Genomic DNA, 26,415 nt, shown 5'->3' on the forward strand with positions numbered 1-26,415 from the left:
ACACATGGAGTTTTTCTTCTCTCCCGACCCAGTGCCTGGAGGATGAGGTCTGTGAGGCACAAGAACAGACTCACAACCAGCCACCAGAATATCTGATTTTTCCTGCTCTTCCTCTTTAGGAAATTTCCTTTTCCCTTTAACTCCCTTCCCTTCCCGCGCCAGTGACCTGCTTCCCAGAGGACTCCTTATGTGGCCGTCCCTGGATCTGTTTCTCTCACCTCTGTCCCCGGGGCTTTGTTCCCACTGCAGTGCAAAAAGGGAGCATGTGTGCATTGTGCGTGCTGATGGCTGGTCTTGTTTTAGGTCTCAGAGCATCAGCAACCCCAATGTGAGAAACTTTGGCCGCTCCCTCCTGGCAGGATACTGCCCCACGTACATGCCAGACTTGGTGCTTCACGGGACCAGCAGCGACGAGAAGCTGAAGCAGTGCCTAGCAGCCGACCTGGTTCACACGGTCCAGGTGAGTGATCCCAGCTGGGAGCTTCAGGCTGCTGACCAGGGGGTGAAGGAGGGGCAGCCAGGCGACGTGGGCAGTCACAGGTATAGTCATGGGATTGTTGCTACAGATGCTGCCAGGGTTACGGGAACCAGTGAGGCTGCTGAGGCATCTGGGGACGTGTGGAGCTGGAGGCTGTGAGCACCACAGGACACAGCAGTGGGGAAAAGAAGAGGGTCTGCCTGGTTGTCGGAGCACGATGGGGTGGGGGGACCCCCGACCTCTCACTCCTCCAGCCGCTGAGCTCCTACAGGGCCTCCTTTGGGCTAAGCCCAGCTAGAAGCCTCAGAGTGAGGAGGTCATAGCTGATGCAGATCCAGGCCTGCGGTCTGCAGAGCTCACCTCTGCACAGGACAGGGAAGGGCACAGGGTGAATCTGGAGGCAGGCGGGGCAGGCCGGGCAGACAGAACAGTCAGCACAGATGGTGACAATTATATGCATCCCAGGGAGGACCAAAGAGATGTCACATGCATTTTGCTTTTTGGCTGATCCTTACAAGTTCCTAAAAGTAATCTATTTTAACTGATTTGTCATTAAGTTCACTTTGATGGCTGTTTGAGGATGACTGTATAAAGATTAACACATCTTATGGAAAATTGCCTCGTGGCTGCCTCTTAGCGCTTCTCCACTATCTGCAGCGTGACAGGAACTAAGCAGTGGCGGAAACCATGTCAGTCTGACAGACCTGTTTTTAACTGAGCCGTTATTGGGCAGACGTGCAAAAAAATAGCTGTTTTGTATTGGAAGCATATTTTATCTTGGGCAGTAGGAAGAGTCCTCTTTGCATCAGGAAAATTGGAATTTAGCTGGTTACTTTCTCTTCGCACAACAAGTACTTTTCAAGAGGTAGAACAGAAGGCAGTGCATGCAGTCTTTGGCCTTGAGCCTCTCCTCTGTGAAGACCAGACTTCCATCAGGCACAGGCCAAGCAGGCTGGAGGTATTTGTGTGAAATGGGAAGAAAAGTTTGATGGTGAAGCAGCTGCACTCACCCCCCTGAACAGGGAAGGAGGAGGTTTGGGGAGGGACCTGAGGCTGGGGGCCCGCCCCGTGCAGGGACTGGCACCAGGTTCCTGACCCACCCTGCTTTGTGCTTGGCCACCACCTGCTCCAGGCCAGCCCTGGAAGGAGGCAGTGCTGTCGTTCTCTGTCTGCATAGTCCTCAGGAGCATTGTCCTTGCCTGTCGTCTCAGAGGCCCACAGGTCAGTGACCTCGGAGAAAGGAGATGCCCTCCTTGGGCAGCGCTCTTTCTAGGTCATCTGAGCCACTGGCCGTACTTTAGTGGCCACCAGGAGCGTAAGGCCCTCCTTTTGCAGCACCATGTGTTTATAATCATGTATGCAGCACTGAGGGGTTTTTCATTCGCCCGTGTCGGTTTGATCTGTAAGAACACTGGTGCTGCTCACTGGACCCTTCTTCCATGGAGCCTGGGTTCTGCTCTGACAGGTGTGCCAGGAGATCACATGTAAACCCACAGGGCCATTCTCACCCACCCATCCTCCAGCAAGTTATCATCCGAATGCCCCAGACCTGCTGACCACCACTATGAGGACTCATCTACAGACTGATTGTCCTCCCTGAACTTATTATCTGCAGAACCATTCATGACATTTTGTACATTTTCCATAGGCTGACACATTCAGATGTTTTGTGTATTGGGTTTCCATGGTGACCATCTAGGGCTATAATTCTTACATTCAAAGAAACAAAACCATGTTTCCTCTGCTTGTGCTCTTAAAGACCTGTCACGTCCCATTTTCTCTTCCTTTCAAAGGTAGTATTTTCACACTGCAGCTGTTCTCGTCTCTGCAGACTATGCAGTCAGTGTGAGAGATGGAAAGTTATTAAGTCTAATAACCTACATTGTGTTGAGTGGTGGGAACATCTCCCATGCAGCCCGCGTGGGTGTTAATAGGGAATTGCAAGGGTCATAAAAATATCTTCAGAAGAATGTATCCAATCAGCATTAGTGGAGTTCTGATTTCACTTGGGACATTCATCGTAATGAATTTTGCTTTTGAAGTAAGTGTTCCATTTAAACTTCTCAGACTGGGATCCTGCTCCATGGCAGTGTTTAAATAAAAACAGGCTACTTTCAACTGCCATTGACAAATATTTGTTGGAAAATAAATTAGGAGGTTTAGGAGGCGGAACATTATATTGAATGACTGCTCCACAAAGCCTAGTAATTATTTAAATTCTTGAGTGTGTTGCCAGAGAAAAAAGCAAAGATCCAAGAACAGGAGCCGAGTTAGGACTGAAATACTGGCTTGTTGAGGAGGAAGAGCTCGGGATAAATTGCTCTCTCATAATTTACTTTCAAGAACCTGGTTTTTGAATTTTAATAATTCCTAGTATTCATGCCACACTTCATCCAGCTTTGAGATTCATAGTTGTTTACAGAGAAGGATTTTTAACTTTTTAAGAGAAGTTGATTTACATTATTGATCCGTTTTCGAGGCCTGCGCGTGACAGGATTTTGAAATCTGTCTTATGTAAATACGCACTTCTGTAACCTCAATGGACTGGGTTGTGGAGTTTCTTCTCTCACTGAGGTACTGCGTCTGGAGCTCCCAGTACTAAGAATTTCTTTTTGTGCATTTCCTTATCCTAGACTCTTATGAAAGAAAGAAGTGTTAACTTTATTTCATTCATGTCCATTTTTGTTACCGGCTTCCACATGGTAAGATTCTAATGGCCTTTAAACATTTTAACATGTGTTCTTATTTAATCCACCTCCTACCTCTGTTCCAGCGTTTGAACTGTTTCTCTGCCTCCTAATGCGTAGATTATACAGCTGCCTTGAGTTAGGCTGAGGTCATACTTAGTTTCATGTTTTTCCTGCTGCATCTAAACGTGAATTCTTTCTTCTGTTTTCCTTTTGACTTTGAAGGGTGAAGTGGGAGAGCCAACTTCACTCTGCACCCATGACTCTCAAGGAGCTTTTTCTCTCTCCTTCTTTTCACCTGTGTCTTGTCCACCTGTGGGGACTGCTGACCCATGGGTTCTGGGTACTGGGCCGGGACAGCTATGAAGTTGCAGGGAATGGAGGTGGTGGAGGAGGCTGACTTGACCCTATGCTGTGGTGTTACTGCTTGTTCGATGGTCATCAGGTAAATCTGTTGGCTTTGCTAGGCCTCAGAGAAACATATTTAGAGGAATAGAAAAAATGTAACCCAGCAGTTAAGAATGCAGCTTCTAAAGGCAGACGTACCTGCGTTTGACTCATGGCTTACTCCTTGTGGCTGTGTGGCCTTGGGCAGGTTTCTCTCATCTTCCAAGCATCTTTTTCATGTTCTAGAAAATGATAGCACTTGTAGGTCTGATTGAAGACCATGAGATGATGCGTGTCTGTTGTTGAGCACAGCGCCCCGCACATTACTGAACACCCATTAAACAGTAGCTGTTAAAATGACACCGTGAACATGCTTTGTAAATTAGTTTTCCAGGATGCTCACGCTCTGGCTCATGAACAGCAGCAGTACCCATTCATTCAGTGTTAACGGCTGCTGAGTTCCCTCTGCCATGACGGTCCAAGGAGCAGGCCAAGCCACTTAAAGCTCTGCAGGGTCAGGTCATCGAGACCAAAATTAGCATCACATGTTGTTTCTTTTAAGAAAAACTCTACGCTAGGGCTTCAGGCATCTTCAGAACACTCTCTAAAACGAGGAAAAGTTGGATATGGCAACCTCTTTAAGAGTAGCAACAGGTTGACTCCAGAAATCAGTAGTGCAGATAAGGAGCTTTGCTAATGGCTTGGCTGTGCTGTGAGCCTTGAATACCTAACGGAGCCCATGCCACACCATCAGCCAAGGAGGTTAAGAAAGAGCCATGAGTCACAGGGACCGATAAAGCATTGCCTTAGTAACAAATACAACACTGAGGTGGCCCGGATCAGCAGCCACCTTCAATCAATGGTGTTGTAGAGGAAACAGCCATGCAGAACACATCCACTGTTTGAGACAGAATAGCTCTGGTCGCCTCCTTTCCTGGGTAGGGTGGTGAGCATGGTGGGGCCATGGACCTTCAGCCCCAACTCACTGTTGAGGGGGTGTGTGTGTGTGTGTGTGTGTACATGTACACACGTGTCTGTATAAATGCATATGTATAAATATGCACACTGGGTTATGACATTCAAACGTATTTCTTACTGCACATGGTGATTTTTAAAAATACTTGAAAAAACTACTGGTATCTGGGTATCGCCAACTCCAGTCTGAAATCTTGGTGACCCCCTCCCCTCCTCAGCGCCCCTCCACCTGCAGCCATTACCTGGATGCAGCCACTTTACACATAGCCATGGAGGGCTCCTTCTCAAATAGGGATTTGATTGGTCACTCTTCTGCCCTCATAGGCACCCATTTCTTTAGAGAGTGAATTCTAGTCTCCTTGGCTGGGATCGCCCCTCATATGTCCTTCACACACGCACACACGTGGTCACACTGTCGACCAGCCTTTAACTCCCCTCCTCTCTCCCACCTCCTGGCCGATTGCTGTGTTCCCTCTGTCTCAGGCACCATGGAACCAATTTCTGTGCCATTTGCAGACCTCATCCTGACGTTGCGCCTTCTCTGAAACCATTCCAGTCCCTTTGCACATGCCACGTGCTTCAGCCTGCAGCGTCTTCTCCTGCCAGGCTTGCAGTGCCCAAGCAGGAAGGGGGCTTCAGTCCTGCCAGTCCAGCACCCAGTCCAGGGACAAGCAACACAGTGTGGTCCCCTGCACTGGTTAGAGAAGAGTGTGTTCCTTCAGGGGACCCTGTGCTCTAGACTGTGACCCTCCTAAAGCAGAGAAAAGAGATAGACTGCATTTCGGAGAAGGCAATGGCACCCCACTCCAGTACTCTTGCTTGGAAAGTCCCATGGACGGAGGAGCCTGGTGGGCTGCAGTCCATGGGGTCGAGAAGAGTCAGACACGACTGAGCGACTTCATTTTCACTTTTTACTCTCATGCATTGGAGAAGGAAATGGCAACCCACTCCAGTGTTCTTGCCTGGAGAATCCCAGGGACGGCAGAGTCTGGCAGGCTGCTGTCTATGGGGTCACACAGAGTCGGACACGACTGAAATGACTTAGCAGCAGCATTTAAGATATAAAGACGAAGACTACTGTGCTTAGATGTGATGCCTGAAGCCCTTTGTGTTCTTTTTCTTTACCTAAAAGAGAATAAAAAGCTCTCAAAGGCATCATTTCTCTTGCATTTTGTAAATATTAGACACGTGGCTAATTTTGATGTTTTCCCCAGTTTTTTCATCAAAGTATTTGGACTGTGCAAAGTATTTGGACATCTAAGCCATTCTCTGCAGAAAAAGCTACCAGCCTTCTTACATTTTGTCTTAGCATCATGCACATCCTCCCATAACTTTGTTCTGATGATCCCTTTTGACCTCGAGCATCTCTCCTCGACTTTAAACTGTTTGCTTCCTCAGCAAGTGACTGGCCTAAAGTTTAAGGCATCCCTGAAGCTGTGCCCTGTATGCTCAAGGCTGAGGCTTCCCCGAGCCCCTGCCTCCCAGGACCCCTCAGCAGTGCCCAAGGTCCAGAATGGTTGATTCTCTCTGTTTCTCTACTTTATCACAACTCTAGAAGCCTTTAGAGATGACATGGTGCCTGTTTCCAAGAGACACATACAGCACATAAAACAGAACAACAGCAACATGATGGTCTTGCGGTCAGGACGAGGGGGCTTAAGCCGAATGGGCAGGGGCGTTAGCCCTCCTCCCACAGCCCAGAGTAGCTGCTGAGTAACTACGTTTAAAATGGTGATGGTGATAAAAGGAAGGAATTGAAACCCTTAAAAAGATGGTCTGATATGATACCCAGCTATTTAGATTCGTAAAAGAACTAAAGGGAGCTGCTAAAATGGAAAAATGCAGTCATGGAAATTAAAACTCAGGGGGGTAGTCTAATGAGCAGAACAGATTAAATGCAGCCAGAAGGGATTAGAGTTTGTGAAACAGTGACGAGATACAGACCTGCCCCTGTGACTGTAACTCTGAGACAAAAGGACATGAAAAAAATGTGAAAAGAGCCAGTAAGAGACGTGGTGGCTTGAGCGAGACGGTTTTATGGTGTATACAGGAGGCAGGACAGAGAAACAGTATTTGAAGGAAGAATGGCTGCTATCTTTCAGATTAGATGAGCCCACTGACAGGAACACATCCACGCTGAGCTTCAGGTCATCAAAGAAAAAGGAAACTTGTCACTGGCCAGAGAGGATGGCTCTGTCCTTCAGGAAACCGAAATCCAGCATGTGACTAAAGACATAAACAGTGAAAATAGAGGCCACTGTCAGGATGGGAGGCAAAGAAGGCATGGATGGCTTCCTGGAGGAGGTGACATCTGCAGTGAGGATAAGCAGAGCTGGAATGAGGGCTCCAGGCAGGGCACAAGGACCTCCCCCAGGGGCTGCAGACTAACTGCAGGCGGAGCCAGCTTGACTGCCATAGGAGCTTCTGTCTGTCACTGTAAACTGCCGGCGGGAAAGCCTGGGTGCCGAGCATTTAGCTTTCGGTATTCCAGATGATATTATAGACTGGAAGAGGTGTTTGAGAATGGTGAGTGGTGATAGGATTCTGTTCTCTGCATGAATGTGAGACTAAAGGTGGGTTGTTGTTTTTTGGGGGGTATGGGCCATTTTTAAGGTATTTATTGAATTTGTTACAGTGTTACTTTTGATTTATGTTTTCATTTTTTGCCTGCAAGGCATGTGGTATCTTAGCTCCCCAACTAAGATTGAACCCCCACGACCCCACCATGGGCACCCCCTCCCCGCCCCTGGATTGGAAGGCAAAGTCCTAGCTACCAGGGAGGCCCCAGACTGAAGGCTTAAAAAGAGAAAAAAAACTGGTCAGGCAGCCACATGTATCTGCATCCTTCTATGTGCCCTCAGCCATCCAGAAGTGGGTGGACTTACTTAAATCCTCAGTGCCAAAGATGTGAGGGGTTGTGGTTATGTAGGTGGGCCTTGGCCCCTAGAGAGATAGGAGAATAAAAACAGGATCTGACGACATTTAACCAAGAGCAGATGCTGAGAATGTGAGCCTCAGAGCATTGATTATCTGCTTTTTCTCTGTGACTAACCCAAGGCCTATTGAAATGTTGTAAGGACAAAGACTGACAGAGTCTTGTCAAGAGAACACACTGGTCATAGCAAACACCCTTTTCCAGCAATCCAAGAGATGATTGTACACATGGACATTACCAGATGGTCAAAACTGAAATCAGATTGATTATATTCTTTACAGCTGAAGATGGTGAAGCTGTGTACAGTCAGCAAAAACAAGACCTGGAGCTGACTGTGGCTCAGATCATGAGCTCCTTATTGTATAATTCATGCTTAAATTGGAGAAAGTAGGGAAAACCACTAGGTCATTCAGATATGACCTAAATCAAATCCTTTATGATTTTACAGTGAAGGTGATAAATAAATTCAAGGGATTAGATCTGGTAGAGAGGGCCTGAAGAACTATGGATGCTTAGCATCACTAATTATTAGAGAAGTGAAAGTCAAAACTACAATGATGTGTCACCTTACACCAGTTAGAATGGCCATCTTCAAAAATGTATAAACAATAAATGCTGAAGATGGTGTGGAGAAAAGGGAACCTCTTACACTGTAGGTGGGAATGTAGACTGATATAGCCACTGTGGAGAACAGTATGGAGGCTCCTTAAAAAACTAAAAATAGAACTACCATATGACCCCATAATCCCATTCTTGGGCATATGTCCAGAGAAAAACATGGTCCAAAAGGATACATGTACCTTAATGTTCATTGCAGCACTTTCACAATAGCCAAGACACGGAAGCAACCTCAATGTCCATTGACAGATAAAGAAGATGTGGTGCATAAATAGACAATGGAATACTACTCTGCCATGAAAGAATAAAATAATGTCATTTGCAGTAGCGTGGATGGACCCAGGGACTATCATACTAAATGAAGCAAGTCAGACAGAAAAAGACAAATATGTGGTATTGATTATATGTGAAATACAAAAAATGATACAAATGAACTTATTTACAAAACAGAAACAGACTCACAGACATAGAAAATAAACTTGTGGTTACCAAAGGGCAGAGGGGAAAGGGATAGATTAGGAGTTGAGGATTAAAATATACACACTACTGCATATAGATAAAATAGATACGGAACAAGGAGCTATACTGTATAACACAGGGAACCAGAGTCAATATCTTGCAATAATCTGTAACGGGAGAATATTTAAAAAAAAAAAAAAAAAAGATATGTTTTCGTATATATGTATAACTGAATCACTTTACATTTGAAACTAACACAGCACTGTAAATCAACTATTTTTCAAAAAAAAAATTTTAATAAAGAGGTCACTACATAAAATGTTAGTGGTATAAATAGCTGTACATGGAAAAGAAATATGTTAATAGTTGTGTGGATGACTTAATAAGAACTGGATCCAATCTAGAAATAAAGAAATCTGAATAGAGAATTGTTCAACAGAGCCAGCATGTATTAGGTATTTAGCTCATGCCTTGCATTTTGTTATGTTCATTTCTGAGACTACGGAAGAAAATGTAATTTCTCTCCTTGAGTTATTTACGGAATCACTGAGTAGACAAACAGATGTGCAATCAAGAGAGAGTTAGGACAGTGTGATTCCATGCCAGACAGTGGACGTGGGGAGTCTCATTGTGGGGCAGAGGGGAGATGGGGCCAGGCCAGGCCCCTGAAGAACTGGAATGTTTAGAAGGGAGCCCAGATGTTCTGGCCCCAGCCTGAGTGAGAGACAGGCTTCCTCTCTGCCTGGAGAAGGAGGTTCTCCTGAGAAAGCCTGGAGGGGAATGTGTGCAGGTGGAGGTGAGCCGGAGGGAAGCTGCAGGGATGCAGAGACAGTTTGACCCATAAGCATTGGGGGAGGGGCCCATGCTAGGGTAGGTTTCTGAGTCAGAGAGGGTTTGGGGATGTGGTTACATGAAGGGGTGATGTAGGATGTAGGGAAGCAAGGGGATGCACCTGATGAGTGGGAGGCACTACACTATGAGTCTCATGCACATTTTGTCACAGAAACCCTGAATTAAGTACCGTCACACACTGCATGGTGGTTCATCCGTAAATAATCCTCCTGCTAATGCAAGAGATACAAGTTTGATTTCTGGGTCATGAAGATCCCCTGGAGAAGGAAACGGCAACCTGCTCCAGTATTCTTCCTGGGAAATCCCATGGACAGAGGAGCCTGCTGGGCTACAATCCATGTGGTAGCAAAGAGTCAGACACAACTTAGTGACTGAACAGCAACACACTCTGCAGATGTAGAGATGGAAGCCCCAGAGAATGGGGTCGCTAAGGCCCCACAGCCAGTAAGTAATGAAGTGACAGTCAGGCCCAACCCTGCCTGGCTTCAGAGTCTCGGCTCCTTGATGAAATATCCAGACCTGAGGGAGGGAGTTCGAGAGGTCAGGCTCATGGGAGGTGTTTGAACCATTCAGTCTAATGGTTTACAACGTTTGTCAAAGTGCTTAATTTCTCAAAAGCATGCTCCGTGCATTCGTTACTGGTAAGTGTATTTATGTGTACCTTGGGTTGTATGCGGACCTGATAAAACTAAAGAAACCTGCCTGACAGATTTTACTATTAGTTACTTCTATATTTAATAAGTTACGGCTCATAAGTAAAAGTAATAAAGAAGTGTCATGTAATTCAGTTTTCCCTTCGTTTATGGTGGTTCTACATATGCCATAAGTAGAGCCATGGCGAAGAGGAGTTTTCTGTTGAATACCAGGCAGGGCAGAGGCGTGTGTGGGTGAGAGTTCCTGTGATTATCCAGGCGGGTCTTCTGGATCTCAGAGTTCTTTAAATTCTACAAGCTTAGTGACCAACTAATAAACCAAACCGTAAAACATTTACACTGCCCATTACTGCCCATAAACGTTACTGTTTAGTGGGCTGTGTTTCCTTTGGAAAGATACATGTCAGAAATCTCCAGAATCATCAGAACATGTGCTTCAATGCTCTGACCTTAGAGAAGTTTAGACCAGATCAGGACTGGGCTGTCAGTTGCCCTGGTGGGCCTTAGATGATAACTTGAAATGGTTGCAGATGACATTTTTTTATCTCTCTCCAGTATTCTTTTTCTTGAATATTTACATTTCCTTCTATTTCCATCTTCCTTTAAAAAAAAGTATTTGGTCTTCAATAAATGAATAACTACTAAATGGCATAGTTAGATGGAGACAGTTATGGTGACCTGTGGATGTATTTAGGGAAAGTCAAAGTGTTAATTGCTCGGTGACGCCTGACTTTTTGTGACCCCCATGGACTGTGGCTCACCAGACTCTACTGTCCGTGGCATTTTCCAGGCAAGAATGCTGGAGTGGGTAGCCGTTCACCTCTCCAGGAGAACTTCCTGACCCGGGGATCTTCCTGAATTAGGGATTGAACCTGGATCTCCTGCATTGCAGGTAGATTCTTTACCATCTGAGCCAGCAGGGAAGCCCATTTAGGAAATTACATGTTAAATATGTAGTAGTCTGAGAATGTATAATTCTTTTTTAAAATTTTATTGAAGTACAGTTGATTTACAGTGCTGTGTTCATTTCTGCTGTATAATAAAGTGACTAAGTCATACATATGTGTATTCTTTCTCATGTTCTTTTCCATTCTGGTTTGTCACAGGTTATTGAATATCGTTCCCTGTACACTTCTTTCTTTAAGGTGCTGTCCTGACAGCATTCCGTGGTTCTTCTTCCCTGGATCCCACACACGTGACACTCAGTGCTGTGCATGGGATCACGGGTGCTTGCCTTCCCTGTGACTGCTGGGCTCGACCTGGTCTGTCTGAAGTCTGTCCTTTCTCAAGGAGCTGGTCCTGCACTTGGGGCTGAGAGTCCAGGAGAGAGGAGTCAGCCCCTCCTTCAGGGAGTGGGCTCTGGGCTCCCTGTGCATTGTCCCAACCTTCGGACGCAGCTCTCTTTAGTCTGTCCCCAGGTTTCCAGTGGTGATTTAGAAACGGCTCGTGCTCACATTTTCTCTCACGTAATTGTGCCGTCTCCTCTGTTGCTCCTCTGCTGTTTCCACCCCCAGGTCTGCAGCCTCCTGGGGTCACTGGTACCCAGACAGCCTTCTATCCATCACGTCCCCAGTGAGCCTTGCCGCCCTCCTGCCGGTGGCTCACTTCTGGAGGTGGAGCTATGTGCGGTTGTCGGTGGTGTGCGTGGTACCGCGTAATCTGCGGTCTGTCTGCTTTCCTTGGATCAATATACTGCTCCCTTCCCTGCCACGAGGGGTGGGAAGCTACTTAGGAAACTGAGTGAGTTGGAAACTAGGGCCCAAATTATCCACTACAAATAGTTCATCCAACTAAAGCTAGACTTTTATACCAACTGTCCCAGCCTCCTGGCCCCCTACTCACAGGGAGGTCTCGGAGAAGGAGCCCTTGAATGACCTGGCTTGGATCCTGTTCCCGCACCTTGATAGAGGAAGGTGACTGAAATCCAGGGAGAGGAGATTGGCATGCCTTCCTCTCACTGTGTGTACATGGGCATATGGACTTTAATGATTTTTATATATATATATATATATATATTTTTTTTTTTAGGGGCTTCCCAGGTGGCACAGTGGTAAAGAATCTGCCTGCCAGTGCAGGAGACGCAGGAGACATGGGTTTGATCCTTGAGTCAGGAAGATCCCCTAGAGTAGGAAATGGCAACCCACTCCAGTGTTCTTGCCTGGAGAATCCCATGGACAGAGGAGCCTGGCAGGCTAGAGTCCATGGAGTCACAAAAGAGTCAGACACAACTGAGTGACTAAGTACATATACCTCATATACACACACAGCACATACACTTTCATAATGGAAGTCCTGTGAAGGAAAGGTCTTCGTATAGATTCATACAGATCTTTTCTGGGAAATACCCAGCACACTGTGAATTTCTGATAAAGGTAAAGCATTGAAGGAACTTGAACTCCAAATGCAAATCTTTTAAATTTCCAAATTTTCATTTGCTTTGATCATAAGGACCAAGTCATTGTCCTCTTGCTGTGGATCGTGACACAGGGATTGAGCAAGAACTTGCCGGAACTTGTAGAAGGAACTTGTGGCAGCCATGTCTGTACTTTCTGTTCTGGAGAGTGTGTACAAGGGTAGGAGTGAGGCGTCACAAGACCCTGTGGGTGAGAGTGGGAATTTGTGGTCATTATGTGTGTGTGGGCATTTCAACTCTTTGGTTAAAAAGTCTAAGAAATGAGAGCCGTCCTTGGGAAACTGGGCTCCATTAATTCAAGGATCTGTTCTGTCACATTCTTCGTTCTTCATGTTTAAGATTATTTAAACATATACTTGAATAAATGTGGGCCACTAGATTTTGCCTGATTTGCTGTTCTTTTCAATGGGGAAATATTGTAAACCATGAAGGTTGCCCTCCTGGATATAGGACAGGAATAAATGTTGCTCCCAACAAAGTTCTCATTCAGCCCATCAGTCACTTCTTCCCGATCTGTAAGAAAGAATACAGAGATCGAATCAAAAAAGCCTCAAAACGAAGGAACCAGATCACCTGTTAAATGTAGAGTATGGCAGCAAACATCTTGAGTTTCCATCAATAGCCTCCCCAATAATAGTGCTGTCTTTTTTTAAAAAAAAACTTTCATTTATTTGTTTATCTGTTTATTTTGGCTGTGCTGGGTCCTCCACGTGTGTGGGCTTCCTCTGCTTGCAGTGAGTGGGGCTGCTCTCGAACCGTGGCAGGCGAGCATCTCACTGCGGTGGCTTCTCATGTTGTGGGCACAGTCTCCAGGGTGGGGGAATTAATAGTTGTGGCACCTGGCTCAGTTGCCCCATGGCATACGGGATCTTCCCAGACTAGGGATCGATCCAGCGTCCGCTGCATTGGAAGGCGGATTATTAACCACTGGACCATCAGGGAAGCCCTAGTGTTAAGTCTTAAGTACGTTCATCAGTGGCCACACTTGTACCTTTTGGCCTGGTCTCAATAACACAGCTCCCTGGTCCCGTCTGTCTAGGTGGCTGTTGGAGGTGATTTATGTATGTAGCACGTGGTTCCTGCGTAAATATCACTTCGTGAATAAAGCTATACTTTTCGGGGAATATTAAGTCACCCTTCCAAACCTCGTGATGGGAAAAATGGCAGTAGACTCCTACACCATATTCTGACAGTCTCCATTGTAAAGGGAGTGAGCAGAGGCTTCCCTGGCAGTCCAGTGGTTAAGACTCCACGCTTCCACAGCAAGGGCACAGGTTTGATCCCAGTTCAGGGAACTAGGATCCCACAAACCACACACAAAATAAAGGAGAGTGCAGCCTTCCAGAAGGAAGTGGACTTTCATGTCCTGGTTTGGAGCAAGATTGCAGGCCTTTTTGTTTACCTGTGAGCACTTGATGATGTTTATGGGTCCCTTCTGAGTGTAGGAATAAAATAATGTTGGACTTCAGTTTTATCAAGTTAATGTTTAAATGGCATTGTGACAGCACTCTTGAGTCCCTGTGGAGCCCTGGGCTCCTGGGGCTCCCACCATCACTTTCTTTTTCTTTTTCTTTTTTTTTTTTTTTTTTACATGTGTTCCCCATCCTGAACCCTCCTCCCTCCTCCCTCCCCATACCATCCCTCTGGGTCGTCCCAGTGCACTAGCCCCAAGCATCCAGTATCGTGCATTGAACCTGGACTGGCATCTCGTTTCATACATGATATTTTACATGTTTCAATGCCATTCTCCCAAATCTTCCCACCCTCTCCCTCTCCCACAAAGTCCATAAGACTGTTCTATACGTCAGTGTCTCTTTTGCTATCTCGTATACAGGGTTATCGTTACCATCTTTCTAAATTCCATATATATGCGTTAGTATACTGTATTGGTGTTTTTCCTTCTGGCTTACTTCACTCTGTATAATAGGCTCCAGTTTCATCCACCTCATTAGAACTGATTCAAATGTATTCTTTTTAATGGCTGAGTAATACTCCATTGTGTATATGTACCACAGCTTTCTTATCCATTCATCTGCTGATGGACATCTAGGTTGCTTCCATGTCCTGGCTATTATAAACAGTGCTGCGATGAACATTGGGGTACACGTGTCTCTTTCCCTTCTGGTTTCCTCAGTGTGTATGCCCAGCAGTGGGATTGCTGGATCATAAGGCAGTTCTATTTCCAGTTTTTTAAGGAATCTCCACACTGTTCTCCATAGTGGCTGTACTAGTCTGCATTCCCACCAACAGTGTAAGAGGGTTCCCTTTTCTCCACACCCTCTCCAGCATTTATTATTTGTAGACTTTTGGATCGCAGCCATTCTGACTGGTGTGAAATGGTACCTCATAGTGGTTTTGATTTGCATTTCTCTGATAATGAGTGATGTTGAGCATCTTTTCATGTGTTTGTTAGCCATCTGTATGTCTTCTTTGGAGAAATGTCTATTTAGATCTTTGGCCCATAAAGATCTCAATGTAAAACCAGATACTATAAAACTCCTAGAGGAGAACATAGGCAAAACACTCTCTGACATACATCACAGCAGGATCCTCTATGACCCACCTCCCAGAATATTGGAAATAAAAGCAAAAATAAACAAATGGGACCTAATTAAACTTAAAAGCTTCTGCACATCAAAGGAAACTATTAGCAAGGTGAAAAGACAGCCTTCAGAATGGGAGAAAATAATAGCAAATGAAGCAACTGACAAACAACTAATCTCAAAAATATACAAGCAACTCCTACAGCTCAACTCCAGAAAAATAAATGACCCAATCAAAAAATGGGCCAAAGATCTTTTTATTTTTCAATTGGAAAAAAATTGATGTACAATGCTGTGTTGGTTTTTGCCATACAACAGTGCCGAATCAATCATTGGCATACATGTATCCCCCTCCCTCTTGAGCCTCCCTACTGCCACTGTAGATCATCACAGAGCTCTATAGCTCCCTGTGCTGTACAGCAGCTTCCCACCCGCCATCTATTTTAGACACCTGGAAGCATGGCGAGGAGTTGACCCCCTGTGTCTGCCCTGCAGCATCCCGTGCTGGACGAGCCCATCGCCGAGGCCGTATGCATCATTGCAGACACAGACAAGTGGAGCGTCCAGGTGGCCACGAGTCAGAGGAAGGCGGTGGATGGCATGAAACTCGGCCAGGAGGTCCTGGTGTCAAGTCAGGTGTCCAGCTTACTGCAGTCCATCCTGCAGCTCTACAGGCTTCACCTCCCTGCCGACTTTGTAAGTTTGTGTTCTCCAGTCATTAGAGAAATGAACTATAAAAACACTTCCCATGGTATTGTGGTTATAAAGTCACAAGTTCCTGTGTATTGATTTTAGTATAATTGGATGTTAGCATCAGTGGAAACAGAGCATGTGATACAAAACCAGCACATGGGCTGGATTCAGTAACAATAGTCCTTCTGGAAACAGAGACATCATCTCTTTGAACAAGTTACATGAAGAAGTAGGTATAATGTGAAGGCAGTGGTCAAGCACACAGGGAAATTTAAAATACCCTCCTTGGGGAAACTTATTGGCTTTTCCGTCATCAGTTTGGTGCCAAATCAGCCGACTTTCCGAAGGGACTTTCGTTCCATCTGCTCAGGGACAATCCTCCCAGAGTTGTTATGGATAAAGTAGGATATTGTATGTGTCAGTACTTAAAATGTTGACTCACCGTAGCTGTAGAGGATGGTATCAGTTGTTCCTTTTTGAATGGGATTTTGCAATCACTTTGATAACATTATATTAACTACAGACAGCAGACAGACCCCCTGAACTCCTAGAAAATGATCAACAGTTCTCCCTGAGTCTCTGGAATAATATGCACAACAAATTCGTGTGTGTGTGTGTGTGTGTGTGTGTGTACGCACACATATGTAGAGAGATGAAGAGAAACCACACTTAAGGAGGGAGGGAGCCAGGTTTCCAGAGCAGGAAGGCGTGTACCAGGAGGGGAAGAACTCCAGGAGCTGGGAGGGTCGCACCTGAGATGAGCTCACCTGCATTCTCAGCTCCCCCTCCCTCCCCTGTCTGCACTCAGCCCCGCACCAAACAGCTAGCATCTCCCTGCCAGCCTCCATCTCCCTGCCAGCCTCCGGCCTCCACAAAAGATGCAGAGCTAGTAACAAGCAAGTAGGTGGCTGGATTACGGTCAGCTCCCTGATTGCTCAGGAAGGGTTATTCCCCTGAGTTCTTGTGACCAGACCTACAGATGCACCATACCCTTTGGAAAGCCAGGAATCCTGTGTCCTTGGAGGGGGGCTTTGAAACACTGAGGTGGCAGCGTGGCATCACAGGGACATCACGGGGATCACATCTGGGCTTTGCCTATTTGGTTCCTTGGGCACCTCAGCTTTTTCCTTTGTGAACTGGTACCTTTGCAGCAAGCACGTGAGAGCCTCGCTGAGGTGTGCTTTGTACCTGGCCAAGCCCAGGGTGAGATGAGGCTCCTTGCAGCCAGTGGACAGTAGTGGACAGTCAGTGGGCTTTCAGACCAGGCTCCTCTGCTTCCTAACCATGTACCTTGTCAAAGCTGGGGAACAGCAGAAACTGTCCTGTCTGTTATGGGAATTAAGTAAGCTAATTGACTTAGCTGGGGCTAAGTGAATTACTGGGGCTAATTCTCTGGGACTTCCCCGCTGGGTCAGCGGTAAAGAAACTGCCTGCAATGCAGGAGACCCAGGTTCAATACCTGTGTCAGGAAGATCCCGTGGAGGAGGGCATGGCAACCTACTCCAGTATTCTTGCCTGGAGAATCCCATGTACAGAGGAGCCTGGCGGGTTACAGTGCTTGGGGTTGCAAAGAGTTGGACATGACTGAAGCAGCTGAGCACAGTTCACCTAAAGCACTTGGAGTAACACTGGATGTTATACACACTCATAAGACAGCTTCTGTTGGTATAATTGTTAAGAATAACTGCTTATGTGAAACAGTGCTCACGGCTGTGAAGAAGGACACCACCTATTCACTGAAACCTTTATTTGGGCTTTAAATGGCAGGACCCCTGTCCCAGTGGTGACCCAGGAGGCACCTGTGGCTTCTTACAGCATGACCCTTGTTCTGCACTTGCAGGCAGCTTTTCCTTCTAGTAGCAACGTGCATCATGTTGATGTAGAGGCCGAAACTTGCTTTTCTGTAAGAAAAGAGAGATGTATTTGATTATACAGTTTTTTACTATTTTATATTTTATATTTACTTTTTATATTTTATTCTGTAATCCATATCTCTCACTACAGTTGACATCTTAAGTTATCCCAGCAGTAAATTACCACAGTTCTTTTTTACTTAATTTAGACATGTTACATTTAACCACAAAATCAAGATCAAAGAAAATTTCATCTGCAGTTTAAAATTCTCCTTAAAATTCACTTGAATGAAATATACAATTAATTTTCTGTTGGTGCTTTGAATATGGAAAGAGAAAGTAGCTATTTAAAATTTCAGAAGTTAAAATTGAAGAAATCCATCTCAGAAAGGAAGGAGCAGATCCCCAAATAGTTCAATTTCATAATCAAGTTTGTAAAAAAAAAAAAAAATTCTAAATGCTTGGATTTCAAGTTTCATGGACATTTCACATGAACCAACATTCTCTTTATTTCCATACTGCAATACATAGTTTTCCTGGGGACTATGAAAATGCTGTAAATTCACTATTTTAAACCATAAAGGATTCAACATACTGTAGATGTTCCTTTTAATATTTTATAATGCTCTTATTAAAACTTTGTATTTACTCCATAGGGAACTGAAACTGAGCAGGAGAGCCTTCCCCCAGTGAACCCCACTTCCTTGGGGGAACATTTCCATGAGAGCTGGTGAACTCCTCCTTGCTTTCATTATTACTCTTACTCACTTACCAGTTGTGTTTCATCCACACAACACAAGGCACTTAAGGTTTTAAGCCGATGGAAAAGATTGCATCTAGAATGCATACTTTGTCTACATCACTGATCAGCCCAGATGGTCAAGATCAACATTGTCAAGTGCATCTGTTAATCTTTTTACCTTGAAGACAGCAGGCGTAAATGGTCTAGAAGAGAATCACGTCAGATGGACCCTTGCCAGAGCCATCAGGTGACTTACTGAGGTGCCTGATGACTGCCTGCCAAACGCAGAAGCATTTGCCTCTGGTGCAAAGCACAGATGGTTGCTGTTCTCTAAAACACGAAGTTGGACACAGTTCCAAGGGTAGAGATGTCCTGAAAATAATTGCCTGTCTCTATTGTTATTAGAGACCTAGTTAAAGTACACTCTTGAGAGACAAGAAAAGTTCAGAATAACCTTGTTCCAGTCATTCTTCTGGGAATGAATTGTAACAAAATAATCTGAGGTATAGAAAACAACAGAGATGCTTTTTATAAAAAGGCATTGGTAAAGACTTTTTAATAACATGGGGAAGGGATTATTAGAAAGTTTTTTGAAAGCAGAGAATAATTGTACTTATAGAATGATTTCAACTATGTAAAACAAAAGCTTTTTTAAAAAGACTAGGAGATATATATGAAGCTCCTAACAGTCATTGGAAAAAGTAAACTGACTTGTTTTACAAAAACCTGTTCTTTAATATTTTTTAATTTATATTAGAATATAGTTGATTTATAATGTAGTGTTAGTTTGAGGTGTGCAGCAAAGTCATTCAGTTATACATATACATGTGCTAAGTCATGCCCAACTCTTTGAGGCCCCATGGACTATACTCTGCCAGGCTCCTCTGTCCATGCAATTTTCCAGGCAAGTGGAAAACTGGAATACTGAAGTGGAGTGCCATTTCCCACTCCAGGAGATCTTCCTGACCCAGGGACCAAAGCCGAGTCTCTTGTGTCTCCTGCGATAGCAGGCAGACTCTTTGCCCATATAGGTTATTACAGAGTACTGAGTAGAGTTCTCTGTAGTATACGGTAAGTCCCTGTTGATGACAAAACTTATTGCTCCGAATGGTAGGGTTTGCACTGGCTTACAACCCCTTAAGTATATTTTACAGAGGTGAGATCACAGTTGTGTACTTGAAAGGATGGAGGGAATTCCAGCTCTTGAATCACTGGCAGAGATCTGAGTCCCCAGCTCACCGTGAGTGTGGTTGGCTTTGCAGTGCGTCATGCACCTGGAGGACAGACTGCAGGAGATGTACCTGAAGAGCAAGATGCTGTCCGAGTATCTTCGTGGACACACGCGTGTGCACGTGAAAGAACTAAGCGTCGTGCTGGGGTGAGTGCAATGGAGAACCACCGTTGCCCCCGGGCTTTACCCACTGACCCGTCCAGCCCCTGCCGCTCCCCGGGGACACCAGAGTTTCACACCTAGAAACAGACTCTCCAACCTTTCAGCTGGAGGTCCAGGGTCAGCCTTCCCCCCGGAGTTATTTTATCCTTGAAAGTGGAGCACGTAATCCTCCAGATGCCCATGTCGAGGCATTTCACTAGGATGTGGGAGTCACGGGCTGTCGGACAGCGGCTGTGCGCTTCTTGCCGTTTCTGGGGGAGGTGAGGAAGGCAGCCCTCCTGGACTTGGGGCCCACCTGCGTGTCCCAGGTGGCCGGACTCTCCTCCCTTTTCCTGTGAGCCCATCAGAAGAGGAGGTGTGCATGTCATCCGTGTCCTGCATCATCTTCCAGAGACTGTTTGCCCTAATTTCTCTGGGGGGAAGAAATTCTGACTTGAGTTTTACTCTCTGCTCAGTTTTTCCACAGAGAAGTAACAAAACGACATCGTCTCAATAGGGCCTTGTCCCCTGTTTTCCTGTGATGACAATCCCCCCCAGTTTGGGGCAAGAAAATACCGTGTATAAAACATCAGTCCCAAATTTCTCTATTAGGCCTGCCAGTCAAAGTTGTATTATTTCAAGGCTCAGGCCTTTGCTTTCTTGCTGGACTTCTCATATCAGACCCAGGATATGAGTTACTGTATTATTCCACTCTCAGCATTTCCTGCCATACTTTTCTTTTTTTTTATGTACTTCACTTTAAAAATATTCTCCCCTTCTGAGGCATTTACTTTTGCAGTTTTTGCTTAGATCTCTTCACCAGCCTCACAGTAGTCCTGCCTCATCTGGTTTCTGATGTGGTATGTGCAGCTCTTATTTCTAGGGCGCTTGCCTGGCCCCTGACTGATGGGTGCCCACCATCAGCACCCACCCCTGAAGGATCCACCCTGAAGGTGGATTTGCCTTCTTGCTTCAGGCCCCACAGTGCCTTATTGGGCCCCTTCCAGCCCTTCCTCACTGCCCTCCTGCTCTCAGGCCAGCAGCACTGCAGTGCTGGGAACTTGCTGTCACCCTGAATGTCACTGCAGAAGGCAGGGAAGATGCCACAAGCTCATACCAGCTGCCGCCTTAGGTTCTATTTTTAGTTTTTAGATTTTGGAAACAAGGGACGTTAGAACATGTTTCAAGGACTGAGACCATCCTAGCTTTCCCAGGACACCCAGCAGCCCCCTGCCTGTGCTCCCCACCCTCACTGACTCTACCTCCATTCTTAGGAGGTGGCTTCGGTGTCTGAGCGTTGAGTGCGTGCTGGGTAGGGGTCTCGGTTGTGTGAGCCATTGAAGAAAGCCCAGGGGTTTTGAAAACACTGTCACCATCTTGGGTTTCCAGAGACTTACTTGAAGCTGGTGCAGACTCGGGGTATAGTCCTGGAGTGCTGACTGGAGGAGGTGTTGTGCAGAGGCCCTGCGGGAATACAGGCCCTGGTCCCATGCACATAGCTGCCACTGCACCATCAAAGGCTCCGGGACCCCAGCAGGGCGGGTCTCAGGAACAGGCTCACCATCTCCCTGCCTCTTTCACTCTGTTCTGGTTGCCCACCGGGCAGGTCTGGGATCTGGCAGTGGGACGCTCCTATAAATCCTGCCACTTTAATGTAACTACCTCCCCTCTCTCCACGTTCAGGATCGAGTCCAACGACCTGCCTCTGCTGACGGCCATTGCGAGCACTCACTCTCCTTACGTCGCCCAGATACTCTTGTAAGCTAATGCTCAGGACAGCTCCTCCTTGAAGAAAATCGGATTCTCAGCCCAAGGAGGAAGGAAGGCAGCTCCCTGCGACCACGAGGCGCCAGCAGGGTGGACGGACGCGGTCCTCCCCGTGCTGTGCTGTGTCGGGGGCATCGCTTCCCGGGGTGCTGGCTGGAAGCCGTAGGTTTACTGATACCAGGTGTCTATGTTGTCATGAGCAGTCAGGCCTCCATCACCCTCCGGTTAGCGTGGGCGCTGAGGGCACAGCGGTGACCAGGGACCTGAGAGCAGGCCTGAGCGACACAGGCATCATCGCTGCTAGAACATCTCAGAGTGCAGGCGTGAGCTCCCCAAGCTGGAGGAAGCGATCCCACTGTCCTGAGAAGGCAGTCAGCACGGGGACTTGGACACCAGGGACGCGGTGTAGTGGGGCCCGCGGGTACCGCCTCCGCGCCAGTGGCTTTGGTGTCACCCTCTGGCAGAGAGCACGAGGGGACTGGCTGTGGGGAGCAGAGCTCCAGGGACCCACTGCTTCCAGCCTTCCCCCAGTTTCCCTTGTTTGAGATGCAGCCACGGGTAGGTTAGGGATGGACTGTTGGTGCAATAAACCCGAGAATCAATGTAGCATCCTCGTCCCATCCACATATAGTGCACAGCAGCGGAGGGCACAGTCTGACCCCACTCGCTTCATCCTGAGGCTTCAGAGCTCTCAGCAGCCTTGTCAAAGGGGCCGTTTACCAAAGTTACTTCTATAAGCTCGAGAGCATTTCTGTGGCTAAATCCCTCCAGCTGAAGCCACCTTCTTCCTGTAACAGTTAATACAGATGACTATTTATACTTTAAAAGGCACAGCTGTCCAGGTGGGAAGTGAAATTTGCAACAGTTCAGGATGACTTATGAATCAGTTTGACCATTTCTAAACAGTCCATCTAGGAGCTCAGTTTTCACTCTATCATCTCTGTGCCTTCCAAACCCTACATCCTTTTCAAAACACCTTCCCAGAAATTGACTGCCCTGTAGTATAAAACCTGCCGCAAGGCAGCATTGCTTATGTATGAGCGTAGTTTGCTTTTTAAAAACGCTGAGTTTTCTGTTGATACGAATTTTAGTTTACTGATTGTAAAGCAGGTGATGTCCTGACATCCAGGGTAAAGGAAAAGACTAGTAAATTGGTGGTGTAAAAAGCAGGGGTAACCCTGTTAACAGCACACCTGTTATGACCCGCAGACCTTGAGGACTTTCATTATAACCAGGCTCTGATCTCCTTCTCCTTTAAAAATTGATCCCAATCCTTTCCGTGTAGCTTTTGCACCTAAGAATATGAAGCGACTTCCCTTTCAGGAGTTAGAATACTCTGTCTTCAGATTTGCTATGTGATAAAATCCTAATCCCAAACCCCAAGTTACATACGTCTCTGTCTTTATTCTTTGACAAATGTGAGTTGTTTGTTGGAAAGAGCAGAACAGCCGGACCAATGGAAAAAAACAGGTGTGTTCTTTCTTAGGACTGGTTCTTAGGGATAGGTCACAGCTACGGCCTTCCCCTCTCTTTTTAATAAATCACGTGTTGTTGTTGTTGTTGTTTTTCTCTTGGCTGCTCTACTCGGCTTGTAGGATCTTAGTTTCCCAACTAGAGATTGAATCTGGGCCCTTGGCAGTGAAAGCTCAGAGTCCCAACCACTGGACCATCGGGGAAGTACCCCTTCTCTCTCTTTTTTTAAGGATGTGAAGCGCAGAGGATCTCGAGACTAAAAATCTTTAATTTGTATTTTATGTCTTTCTCTCATAAAAGTGATGTCCATTTTATCTATGTTTTCTGTTTTCCTTTTGCCTGACGTCTGAGATGAGACGGGTATATTTAGAGTCCCTGGTTCCATGACACCATGGTGGTTGTCGCGGACCTGGCCCATGGCCGCCCTCTCCCCATCTGAGTCCCTTATGTGTGATGCATGTGCTGAGCGAGGTCACAGCGTCCCCACTGCACCAGCTTTGAGCATCCCCCAGTCTCTGACCCCCTTCTCACGGGCCTGTTCTGGACACTTTCCCTCCCCTGCCTCCCTCCAGGGTTTACAGACAATAACTAGATGCAAAATCAGTGCAGGTAGCGGCCTGTGGAGCATTAGACCCAGCCCAGGGAAGCTGAGCTTTAAATGGTCAATTCTAAGCTTCATGCAGAAAAGATGTGGCCCAGCCCCTGGCAGCCGAGAAAACTAGCTTGGCCTCTGCATGCCCCCCTCCCCTAGAAGGAGGTGATGAGGGAGACCCCTCAGGACATCAGGCAGCCCGCCCCTCACGGCTGCCGCCTGCACCACAGACCAGGAATGTTGCTGCTCTTCTGTAAACCCTCCTCCTCTCAAGAACATCCACCTGTTCTCTCATAAACTCAACCTCTTCCCAAAAGTGGAAAAAGAATCTCATGGAACTGGGTGGAGACATGCCAGACACCACCCCGGGGCCGGGTTCTGTCTCAGCCACAGAGGTAAGGAAGGGACCCGCCCTCGCCCAGGCCCACCTCAAGAAGAAAGCAAAATTTTAAAAAAATGTACAAATAGAGAAAACTACCTCAGTTGACAGGATTCCACCTTTAGGGTTTCTTCAACTTTGACGTCTTACCTGTTGAGTGTACCTCTTGTAGCATCTTGCTTGTCCAGGCGAATGGGAGGCAGACGGAGCGGGTGTGCGCCAGCGTTGCCGTGCGGGCCTTCCTCCAGCATGTCGAGGCTTAATTTTTCGTAGATTGATGAGTGATATGAATGTAAAGATACTTGTGTACGTTTAAACATGACAATGAAAACTTAAAATGTAGCTTCCATACTTGTGCATAATTCCAAAGTATTTTATTTTTATCAGTGTTAAATAGCTTTTTGTACAGGCTCCAATCCATTTTTCTGAAGTGTGCTGTTTTTTAATGAAAGTAACGATAAACTTTTCACATCCCATGAAACTGCCGTTTACACATTGCAACTTTTTAAACTTATCATATTTTTCCAAGTTAACTTTTTTCGAGGGAGGAAAATCCCCACCTGCTAAATGATACTAAACTCTTGTTTTGGCTCTTCTAATTAGGTCCTGAGATTTTATAAAATTCAGTCTGTAGCTTTTTAGGTTCCTCACTGGAGTTGGTTGTACATAAAAATAAAGAATATAAAGTGACCCTACAGTTCTTTTAAATATCTGGATTTTTCCACTTACATGTGCTTTTGAAAGTATTTTGTTCATGCATACTTTCACCAATAAATTGAAAAAGTCTTGAGCTTCTTGGTAAATGTGAACCATTTGTTTCCTATTGTGCTTTGGGGGCAGGAACCTTTTAATATAATATTTGCCTAAATCAAGCAGCCCCCTCTGAATGTTAATTTTTAAAAGTCCATATTTGGTGAACCATAAATCTTGGAAGCAAGACTGCAATATGCTTAAATTTAAGTGGTGTTTTAAAAGGAGAAAATTCCAGGGTTGATTTGTTATCATTGAAGTTCCATTACAACAAATTGATAGGACTTTGTTTTTGATCAGTTAAATAGATATCAGTATCAATGTATGGAAGTCTTTTTTCTTAAAACTTGTTCACATATTACTTTGATCCATTTTTCTGTGGCATCTGGTGCAATAAACCTTTTGAATTTATCTTGAACATTTTCTTGGTACTGCCTGTGATTTGTCTGTTATTCAGACTTAGACATCTCATTTCCAGTAATTCATGCTGAAACAAGCCCACTCTAAATGTTAGTGACTCTCAGCAGGGGTGTTTGGTGAGCATGTGATGGGAGAGGGCTCCGGGCACAGAGTGGGAGGGAGCAGAGCAAATCTCCCAGGGATAGAGAAAATATCGTCACGTGCTGGACACAACAGAATAAGGAGCTATCCCACCTCCTGTGTGACTTAAATATCCTGCTGCCATTCATATGGGTGAAAACCTGTTTATAATGATTGAAGCTGAGAATTTAATTCTGCTTTACATAAATGCACAACATACTTCTCTCGTGATCTTAATATATACCTAATTTTCCAGGAATGCCACTGTTGTATAAACTGAGGCAAGATTTTACTTTGTAAAGTTTAGGATGTTAATAAGAACTGACATATATTTGGAAAACCATATTACCAGTAGCTGTGTTAATCATGGAGTTTGTCATCAACACAATCTTCTGATCGTCTCTGCTTAGAGCTGCTGCCTTCACGGAGATTCCATTCGGAAGCAGGTGTCTGCTTTGTTGATTATATTTTCTAAACCACTAGTGCCCCAATATTTATGTATTAAAATATATATTAATATAAGTTGTAAAATAGTGCCACTAGGACATTATAGTGGTTTGTCATAAATTACAGGTGTAAGTTATTCTGTTGATGAAAATTATGCATTTTATTTTAGGAAAATAAAGGGCATTACAAAATATTTACTATGAAATCTATCACTGATGCATACAGCCTCAAGAGCATGCTGTTAAGTGTAACTTTTGTAGCAATATAAGACCACATTGAATCATGTCATTTTAAGACTACAGTTCAGTCCTCAGTCATGTCTGATTCTTTGCGACCCCATAGACTGCAGCACACCAGGCTTCCCTGTCCATCACCAATTCTCGGAATTTATTCAAACTCATGTCCATTGAGATGGTGATGCCAACCAACCATCTCATCCTCTGTTGTCCCCTTCTCCTATCTTCAATCTTTCTCAGCATCAGGGTTTTTTCAAATGAGTCAGTTCTTTGCATCAGGTGACCAAAGTATTGGAGCTTCAGCTTCAGCATCAGTCTTCCAATGAATATTCAGGACTGATTTCCTTTAGGATTAACTGGTTTGATCTTGCAGTCCAAGGGACTCTCAAGAGTCTTCTCCAACACCATAGTTCAAAAGCATCAATTCTTTGGTGCTCAGCTTTTAATATCATGGCTGCAGTCACCATCTGCAGTGATTTGGGAGCCCAAAAACAATAAAGTCTGTCACAGTTTCCATTGTTTCCCCATCTATTTGCCATGAAGTGATGGGACGAGATGTCACAATCTTATT

The 26,415-nt window shown here is 45.5% G+C and overlaps 1 protein-coding gene across 6 annotated transcripts in view; it reads left to right on the forward strand.

The window, feature by feature from the left end:
• FNIP2 (folliculin interacting protein 2) overlaps positions 1-25,044 on the forward strand; it is a 127,905-nt gene extending 102,861 nt beyond the window's left edge. For all 6 annotated transcript variants that reach the window (XM_070386442.1, XM_070386444.1, XM_070386445.1 and 3 more), the window contains 4 exons: positions 304-460; positions 15,496-15,696; positions 19,551-19,666; positions 21,344-25,044. In XM_070386442.1, coding sequence (XP_070242543.1) covers positions 304-460; positions 15,496-15,696; positions 19,551-19,666; positions 21,344-21,422 — 553 coding nt within the window. In that variant the 3' untranslated portion in view covers positions 21,423-25,044. The remainder of the gene's footprint in view (positions 1-303; positions 461-15,495; positions 15,697-19,550; positions 19,667-21,343) is intronic.
• The last annotated feature ends 1,371 nt before the right edge of the window (positions 25,045-26,415 follow it).

This window comes from Bos mutus, chromosome 17 (genome assembly GCF_027580195.1).
Source record: "Bos mutus isolate GX-2022 chromosome 17, NWIPB_WYAK_1.1, whole genome shotgun sequence".
NCBI lineage: Eukaryota > Metazoa > Chordata > Mammalia > Artiodactyla > Bovidae > Bos > Bos mutus.